General features: G+C 32.0%; 1 protein-coding gene across 1 annotated transcript; it reads right to left on the reverse strand.

Moving 5' to 3' along the window:
* Positions 1 to 350: 350 nt before the first annotated feature.
* Positions 351 to 5,172, reverse strand: LOC137835883 (LRR receptor-like serine/threonine-protein kinase IOS1). The gene is made up of 13 exons (XM_068644626.1): positions 5,093 to 5,172; positions 4,452 to 4,986; positions 3,891 to 4,369; positions 3,660 to 3,798; positions 2,889 to 2,960; positions 2,651 to 2,722; positions 2,503 to 2,571; positions 1,982 to 2,139; positions 1,628 to 1,875; positions 1,393 to 1,519; positions 1,150 to 1,218; positions 889 to 1,078; positions 351 to 765 (listed from the first exon to the last, which is right to left on the reverse strand). The coding sequence occupies exons 1-13, from the start codon at positions 5,160 to 5,162 to the stop codon at positions 351 to 353; spliced, it is 2,643 nt and encodes an 880-aa protein (XP_068500727.1). The 5' UTR covers positions 5,163 to 5,172.
* Between the last annotated feature and the right edge of the window lie 5,237 nt (positions 5,173 to 10,409).

Here is a 10,409-nt window from a genome sequence, read left to right on the forward strand (position 1 = left end):
TTCTTCTCAATTTCATATTTATCTGCACAAATATACCTGTGTATCCATATTTGATTCAGTAGGCTAATTCATATACAAAACAAAATATTGCCTTGAGTATTTTGTAATTACAATCGTTTCTTGCTTTCTTTTATAAGAAATAACTCTTACAAAGACCAATTTACAAACGATATATCTTTTTAGAAGATGAAACTGCATTCATTCAAATAAGAACACCAGTAAAAACAACAGCAATGGTAAATAATTATACATTGAAATTCACTCCTGATTATTTATTTATTTTTCTTCTATTTGCACACTCTATTTCACTCACCAATCAATCCTAACAATCTTCATCTTCAAACAACAGTTTATCTGGCCTGGGGAAGAGATTCTGTATTCACATTCATGGCGACCCGTTTTATTGAATTACTTGTACCATTACTTCTATCTTTAGTTCCAAAGAATTCCTTTGCTAAAGATAAAGACTCCTTCAGTTCACTCACTACCTCGCTTATGATTGGCCTTCTGTTGGGATTTGGAGATACACATGCCATTGCTATTTCTACTACTTTCCAAACTGAGTTACTATCAAACTCTCCTTCTAACCTTGAGTCAACAATAGCATTGATATCACCTTTGCCAATCAAGGACCTAACCCATTCACTTATGTGACTTTTTTCTTCATTCTTCGCTATCACTGGTTGCCCTGTGATTATCTCTAAAAGCACAACGCCAAAACTATAAACGTCGCTCTTCTCTGTTAATCTACTGGTTAGGTAGTATCTGTAACACAGAATGTAACTCAATTTATTTTCAGTCAATTTTTTTTGGACATAAACATTCTTATAGAATTGCTATATTTTCCAACAATGGCTAGGAATAGGACAGTATAGTTGATGGACTCACTCTGGGTCTAGATAACCAGGAGAACCAGCAATCACAGTTGACACATGAGTTCCCTCATCTGTTGGGACAACTTTGGATAGACCAAAATCAGATAATTTTGCATGAAGGAGTTCATTCAACAAGATGTTTGTAGATTTTACATCTCTGTGGAATATTGGTGGCTTACAACCATTTTGCAGATACTCCAACCCTGAGGCCAAAAGTATATTAAGAGAGGAAATGAAGAATTAAGAAAAGAATATTATTGGTGTACCTTCTTACCTGAGGCTGCATCCACTGCGATTCGAAGTCTCCTTTCCCAGCTGAAGAAACTTGTTTTGTTTCGTTTACCTGCATAATCAAGTTCTATAACTTTCTGTACATATTTTTGTTTCACTAAAGGTTAGTCATATGACTTGAACAATTGTCCAATATGGAAATATCCAAATCTTTGAGAAAACAAAACTAGTTTGGATATTTATTGCACAGATTTTAAACAAGAAATTAATTTTTTTTGGAGCTAACCAGAGAGATGTTCTTGTAAGTTTCCGTTGGCCATGTACTCGTATACGAGACCCTTATTGGTTCCTTCATTACAGTAACCAACCAGGGAGGTCAAATTTTTGTGATGAACTCTCATAAGAAGTTTAACCTGTAAATCAAAATCTCAACAATTTTTTAACCTTGTATATTTATTGCTGAGCTCAGGAACTTAGTGTTGATTATGCAGCTCAACCTTATATGTGATTAAAAATCCTACCTCTGCTTGAAATTGTTGATAACCATGAACAGAAGACGGGGAAATCATTTTCACTGCAACTGGAGTGTCTTCGATATAGCCCAGATAAACTGTTCCAAATCCTCCTTTACCAACAATTGTTGTGAAATTGTTGGTGATTTTAATGATATCAGAGTATGAATATATTTGTTTTTGGAATTGCAGTGATGAATCATTTGATTCAGTGTATTGCGGTGATATGGCACTTTGATTCTTTTTTAACATCAAAGCTGTTGAATGTCATACACAAGTTTTTTAAAAACTAACAGAATAAGTTTGAATTCGATTGGAAAATTGTGAACAAAAATTACAGAATCTTAATAACTGCAGCATCACCTTTCGCTTTTCTTCTTTTAGCGGTCCACAATAAAGCTGCCACTACTAACAGAAGGATCAAAACCCCGCCAACTGATGCTACTATGGGTGTAACAATGCTATTGTTTTTTTTCTTGTTGCATTGATTAGCTTCACATAGATATGGATTTTGGTCAACACTGCAATAAATTCACAGTAGGTCAATATTTCAACTCCCAGTAAGTCCTACAAGTCATACAAATTTTCTATAGATACTTCAATTCATGTTGCTTGTGCTGAGATATTCAGTGGATCAACTGCCTATCAAAAGGTATAGGTGGTACCACACCCTTATTTAACATTTATAATAAAAAGAGCTCCAGATTCAATTCTATAGGTCATGGGTGTGAAAGTCTGTACACAGAGCAAGGTGGGGTATAATTTGGTGTAATCCATTATCCGATGAAATGAATTGAAGTTGTGTTGTGATAGATGACTACAAATGTAAAGATGATCTATTTAAAAGACATTTTAAATTTGAGAATTCTCAATAAGATGTATACCGTAGTAAGAGGGAAGCTTTATTAAGTGCTGGTGGAATTAAACCAGAGAGGTTATTCTTCTCCAAGTTTCTGCAAAGAATAGGAAATATAATATAATTTCTATATTTTGATACAGATGATATCAGGAACAACCACTGAAGGAACTTACAAGATCTTTAAGTGTTGCAGTTGTGACAGAAAATCAGGAATTTCACCGTTCAAGCTATTATTTGATAAATCCCTGGAAACCAAATTACTTCCTCTTTTAAGTATGTTCAAATCTTGACACATATACTTCTTAGCATATAAGTACATGTATGAAAGAATAAAAGGATATAATTAATTATGTTTTTTTTTCTTCTGGTCTCATGATTCAATATTGGACCAGGTGAAACAGAGAAACTCACAACATCTCCAGCATAGTGAGATTTGAAATTGAAGGGTCAATCTTTCCATGCAATCCACTTGAAGATAAATTCCTGTTTTTCACAACCAAATAGTTACAAAGAGTTATGTGCAATAGCATTTCAAGGCTTAATTAAGTTTTAATTATCTTGTAGATATTGTAGGGATATCGTGTGCGGAAGCGTGATAATTTCAACCAAAGATTATGAGAAATTAAAGTAACAAGTAAAGTGCGAAAACCCCTTTAAATAGAGGTAAAAAACTACCGGCGAGAGAGCCAAAACTTTCACTATAATGATATTGGGAGTACAATGAATTCCTATCAGACTAATAGATAAATAGCCCTAAAACAAATCCTCTCTATATGGGTTAAACACTTACACCCAAGAACAGAAATAGAGAGTATATGAAAAGAGAGAGGAAACAAGTGTGTGTTGCTTGTTTGTAGTGTTGTGTTACATTGCTGGAAGGAAGTCACTATATATAGTGGTTCTAGGAGACAACAATAATAAATACAATTAATGGTAATTAACCTCCCATTGATTGCAATTGATTGCGACAATTAACCTCCTATTGATTGCAATTGATTGCGGCAATTAACCTCCTATTGATTGCAATTGATTGTGACAATTAACCTCCCATTTATGCCAAGATAAGGTGAGTCATAAACCCACAGATATCAATATTTTCAATTAAGTATGAAAAACTATAACTAAATAAAAAATGATTGAAGAATATAAGGTGTAGTGATAATTATGAGAATGAGGACTTACAAAGTTGTGATTCTTGGAGACTCAATTCCTTGATAAGAACAACTGAGACCATCCCACAAGTAGGCTGCAGGGGCGCATGGATCACCTTCCCAATCTCTTTTCACTCCATAAACTGACTTTATGCTTGTAATCGCATCAACTTTTTTTCAAATGCAAAAGAGGAGAAGAAGGTAGTTAAGTTCATGTACAATAGTGAAAACTAAATAAATGGATTTAAAAAATGAAAAATACCATCTTCTTGGAGTGTTTCAGGTTTCTGTAAGTCTATTACTTTATAAATTTCTAAGGCACTGATGATGGGAGGCAGGGTTGAATTTTCGGTCCTCTCGAGGGAAAATTTAATTTCTTTCCCGCTGGTGCCTGACTTGCTATATAAAGTGTTGACTTTCATGTACTGCGGAGAACAATTTGGAAACCATAATTCACCGCTGCTCATGATGTTGAATTGTCTTGTCTGATTGGTGGTTAACACTTGAATCTCCGTGAAGTGCATGTAAACATAGAATTCCTCAGTTTCATCTTTTGGCTCCCATCTTATTACCAACGGAGCACTACTATTTGCTGGTGTAACTGCTGTGCTCATGATGGTTGCTCCCGGTTGGTATTCATTCTGTTTAAAAGAATCATCCGAAATTGAAGCACTTAGTTGTGTCCAATCTTCTTCGAAGTCACAGGTAAACCAGAAACGATCATAATCATCAGACCAGTACCTGTGAGAAAATCAGAAAATTACAACACAATCAATCAATCTTTTAATGCAGGAAAAGATTTAATCCATAACTATAATTTCACCTGTAGCCTCTGTTAGAACCCAAATCGCACCGCTGGTAACGTTTCAGTGATCCCGATTCAGTGACGTATGTATCATTTTTCAAAGTCCTCAATTCTATGGCTGTTATAAATGGTGTACCGTTTCCTATATTAACCAGACAGATTTGTATGAAATCCATTGAAGGTACATGTATGATCTCGTTGGATTGGTCAACGGATGCATTGTGTATAGTGACTGTATCCCACAGGTTAGCTCCCAGAAGAAGATCAAACTGTGGTGACATATTTCGGCCATCATAATTTCCATACAGAAAAATAGTGCGGATGAGATACTTAGAGCCTCTTGTGATGCTTATTTTGTAGCAGTTCCTTTTTCCTTCTGGGAAGCTTCTCAGCCTCCACAGTTGTCGTTGACTCTGTCTGCTGATCTCTTCAGATGCTATTGTCCCTCTCACACCAGTATTTATGAAATTTGCATCAGAAACATAATTTATGTCTAATGATGGCTCAGTATAGTTGACACCTGCTTCGGCTCCGCAATCTATGCTGATGAATCCTAAAACATAAACATGCAAAATATGCATGGCACTTGAGACTTGAGCTAAACTTTTACAAAAGAATAATGATCTAATGAAAATTCATGTTTGAATTTGTTAACAAACCTGGTTGGCCCTTAGCTTGAATCAGAATGACAAGAATTAGAGCTCCTACGAAAGTCGATGACATTCCCATTTTCCAATACCTTCTGTTTTCTGGCTTTGAAGTAGACTGTGACGCATATATATGCGCTTGGCTCGTTGCTGTTGCTGTTGTGAGTTGTACTAGAAAAGGAACTATGTTTGTGTTCGGGCGACGTGGTCAATGTCAAGGTCGACGTAAGTCTAAACAGTTTTAATTGTTTATCCCTTTCCATTTCAGTCTCTGACTATTCATTCATTCTTCCCTTGTAGCTACCGCAGTGACAACCACTTGTTTACTAAGATTTGGTTTAGATAAAATCTAAGTTTAAGTTTCTTAAATCGTCCAGAGATGTTAGATCGTCTATCAATTTGTTATCATCTACTGGTCTCAGACTGTTAAGTAGTTCTCAGACTGTCAAGTAGTTCGTCATAGTCTGATGTGTATCAGAATCATCTCATAAGTTAGCCTTGACTACGAAGAACCTGAATAATAAATCTTGGATAATTAATATTACATTGAAAAATTAAATCCACAGTTATATTAAAAAAGGGGTGCAAGAAATATTTCCATTTATGTGTTCTGAACCTTTTTATATATGGTAGGAAGATGGAAGCCTTTTATAAATTTTATGTCGGTCAATAGCTTTATAGTATAAACTTTGCTTTGGTGAAGCTAAATTCAGCCTAAACTCAGATTATAAGAAAATTGAAACTTGTCTTTTCATTTTCGTATCAACTTATACTCTAAAAGTGTGCACTGATATGAATAAAAAAAAACCTGATCGCTATGTTCTTAAGAACGTTGTCTACTTTTATAATATTTCTAACTACAATATAATTTTGCAGGGTATTATTTTTATTTCACTGTATTATTTTTAGATAAAAAGGTAAAAATTATCATGTTAGGTAATTATAATTTACACACATCTTATTTATAATTATCTCTTTCGAAGTTCCTTTACTTCTCCTTTGACATTTTACTGAACAAATTTGCTTTAATGGTAAATTTTAAACCCTAAATTTGTGTTTTTGTTATGTTCGTGGTTTGTTAAGGTTTTGTGTTTTTTTTTAAAAAGACTTTTTCTTTCAAAGGTTAATTTCTTGGTGAACTGATTAAGTTTGTTTGTATTTTGGAGTTTGATGTACTTTTATATCCGGGTCGTTGCTAAGGACGAATCTTCTTGGTTTTGTTTATGAGGGTATGAATTTGTAGGTAGCTTCTGTCGGAAGTTTGGAATAAAATGAGGAGAGATGTTCTATTTTATTTTTTCCGTATAAGGGTTGAGTCAACCTTTAAGTGATTCATATTTATTTATTTATCTATTACTTTTTGTATAAATTTTTTTTATAAAAACTTACCCATCGATGGATCTCAAAATCAAGAAGAAAATGTCCATGTTTTTGGTGGAACACTGCTTAGAATAATTCCAAGACAGGGATTTATGATACTCATTCAATTTATATATGTCTCACTTGGCTTGCAAAATTCAAGCATAGAGACGTATAACATATGAAAAATATTCGTAGCTTACGTTTCTAAGTGTTGACACTCCCTGCCATAATGCTCAATCACTGATAAAAAAAAAAGTGCAAATGCAATTTAGGTTTCTATTAGAAGACGTCTTTCATGAAAAAAAAAATGAGTTTAGTCAATTAGAAGACAGACTAAAAATTTTATTTTTTAGGCCTAAGTCAATTCTTTTAAGGTGAGACCAATTCATTATCTTTATTTTTATAACTCTTAACTCTTTGTCAAGTGAACCAAATTCTAGAACTAATAAAATTGAAAAGTTTAAGTATAGTTTTCCAATTTTCATGTATTTAGTCAATGTGAGTTGTTATTAATTTGTACTCTAGATTTAAAGGCATAAGCTCATAGGAATTTAAAGAGGAGATATAATTCTAAACTCAAAGTATTCAAACCTATCAAACTTAAAATTATATTACTTAATAAAGATAAAATTAGATATCATTATCAATTCCTTCAAGTATAATATTGAATTAATAAATATTAACAGAAATACTAGTACTCGATCCGTGTATCTGTATTTTTTATTTTTATCATTTACATATAGTTATGATTAATATTAAAAATTGAATAAAAAATGTTAGTATTCACACACTTATATTGTTAGTATAAATTTATTTTAATAAATATAAATATACATTAAAAAAGAGTATATTGTGATTGAAACATAACCAATATAATAGTTATATACAGTAATAACTTAATCATGATTAGATATATTTAAAATCTTAATTTATAATATTGATTGATATACCAATATCTATTAGAATCATTTGTTGTATGGACTTTCAAAATCCACAATTTATGATTTTTAGTTGGAGAAAATAAACTCATTTGTTATAATTTTTTAATAGAATAATTTATTTTTAATAAATAATTACTTTGAAAAGTTAAAATTTTAAAATAATCATTAAATTAACTAATTTTAAGATCTATTATGTTTTTCTTTTCTTATATAATTTTTTTATCTCTCATCTATTGTTAAAATTTGATGTTTATACCACATTAATTTTATAAAAATTAAACAAAAATTGAATGTGAAATAAATTAATTAGGATTAGTTATACATTTCTTCTTTAAATTATCAAGATGTCAAGATTTTTACCATTCAAATTTTTTCAAGCATTTTGCAATCATAACTTTCATTTTTCACACATTTTTACTAATTTACTAAATATTTAACTAAGTGGGATATATAATAAAAATAACAAAATGGGGACAAAATGACAATGTTTTGTAAGAAAAAGACTTTGTTTAAAAAAATCATTGTTATTACAAAATAATAATATGATTGCCCGAATATTTTCTTATGCACATTATTTGAACTTTATTCTATTTAATTAATATAAGTAAACAAAATTTATTCTATTAAAACTAAATTCATCCATATTAAATATGCAAATGAGAAGGAATTTGTTAATAATGTGATAAATTTCAAATAATTTATATAGCAAAAGAACCCATGCAACCAGAAAAGTTTAAATAATTTTAATCTATATTAATTTAAATTTTATTCCTCTAAAATATGTTTTATGAAATATAATAATTACAATAGAATATTTTTCTAACAAATTAGTTTTGAATTAAATAATTATATTTTATTTAAAATCACTTTTAAACAGAAGTTCAGTTAACATGTATTTTTTTTATCATCTAAAAATAATTAGATTAAAAGGGACATTTTTGGTGTCCCATCCCATTTAGAGAAAAATTAATATGTAGCATCTTTTTAAAATAATATAAACTATTTTTTCAAAATAAAATTAAAAATGGCAAATTTTTAGTATATACTTCTACATGTCACTTTTATCTTATATTTTTATTTTTCCAAAGATAAAATAACAGTAAATGAATAATTTAATAAAATTAATTAAATAAATATTTATCTATTATAATTAATTAATATGTATGAGGGGTTTTAGAGGATCAAAGCTTAATCATCAGTTCATCTCACAACATGAAGAGTCTTGGAGGATGAAATAGCGTCTAAAGGAAATATGATAAAAATGGGGATAAGCGTGGAGAGTAGAGTTTATAATATATGTGGGGAGGGTGAAGAAATCACGTCTCATCTCTTCTGTACATGTAGAGTGACCTGACTTGTCTGATCTAAATGTTACGAGTCGGTGGGTTTGACATCGATTGTACATCAGTACCCGAGAATGCATTTTTCACAGTTTAGGATGTTCGAGGAAAGTGAAGCTGTTAATCGGATCTGGTTGTGCGTGTGGATAGTAGTTATAGGAGAGTTGTGGAAACATAAGAATAAGAAGATTTTCAGAAACGGGCACATAGACCACACAAAAATTTTCTTGATGGCTTTGGTCATGGGTAACATCGAAAGTACGGTTAACATGTTTTTCTTATTCAAATTGGTGCTTAGAAGTTAGAACCTTTGATATGTATGAGGTTCATCATGGTAATTGTTTCTGGCTTTTTGTATATGCGTTGGAATACTCCTAAGTGTCCCATTTTAATTTATTAATTCTTTGCTAATAAAAAAAATGTATGAGGTCCATCAAAAAATTTAAAGGTTAGAGGTGGGGATGAGATTAGTAGGTTTGCTTAAGGGTAGAAGTTGTTATAAGTCTTGTGTATGTTTACACCTTTTGTAGTATAAGGGTTGAGTTATTCCTGAAATATCTCTATTATTTATTTATTTTTACTGATAAAAAAAATCTTTAACTGTTTTACATTTTATTTATTTTAATATATTTAATAAAATTTAATTGGAATCTGTGGTTGAAGAAAGAAGATTTAATTAAAAAGAAGTTAAATGGTTTGAATAAAATTGACAAATAGTCTATATATACATTTTGATTCAATTGATCTGCACTTGTGAGTTCCACTCTGGCAGCACTCCTATCTCACTTCTGCAAAACAGATTCCATATTTCTTTATCCTACACTCCATCCTCCAACTTCTTGCTCCTTCAATCCCTCCATTCTAGCAACCACACCACACCATCATCTCAGGCTATGCTGATTACCTTCTGCAGACCTACTTTAAGCATCTACCACATCAAATATACAACCTCCAAAACTGAAAAAACTCCTCCTGCTACAATAGAACTAATCAAACTACAACCTTCCTCTGTTTCCTAAACTTGCTACCTGCTACTACCTCCTGTTGCACTTCCCGCAATCCATCCCCACTAACATGGTTTTAACCAGCTTCTACCACTGCTCTCCGCCTTCACATTCCCAAACTGCCTCCCAAAACACCCTCAGTATCAACCTCTAAGGTCCCCATGCTTTTTAAACATAACTTTTAATGCATTGGACGGCATTCAAAATCCAGTCCGAGAAAGAATAACAAAAGGCTCATGCCCTATATTTCACTCATAACCATTACATTGTTTGGAAAATTTCTTCCCGAAACCCCTTGCTTAAAAATCACCGCACAAAACCTTTCCACACCTGATTTTGTTTGACAGTCAGAAAGGATAGGTGAAAGTGCTCAAAGTGAAAATCTAAGGCCTTATGTTCAACGAAAAGGATGCCAATCCATCTAAAGCAAAAGCACCACACACGTTGTGCAAAGGCACATTCAATGAACAGGTGTTGAGTAGACTCTTCCGTTTCTTGGTATAGCACACAAATATTTGTACTAACTACTACTCCTCTCCTCATCAGATTAACTCTGGTTGGTAGTCTATCCAACAACACCCTCCACGCAGTAGTTAACACATTGGGTAAGGCTTTGCTCCGCCATAACTGATCAAGGACCATCAGACTAGTCTGTACCAAGAACATCCAAACATTCGTACGC

This window comes from Phaseolus vulgaris, chromosome 5, assembly GCF_000499845.2.
Source record: "Phaseolus vulgaris cultivar G19833 chromosome 5, P. vulgaris v2.0, whole genome shotgun sequence".
Lineage (NCBI taxonomy): Eukaryota > Viridiplantae > Streptophyta > Magnoliopsida > Fabales > Fabaceae > Phaseolus > Phaseolus vulgaris.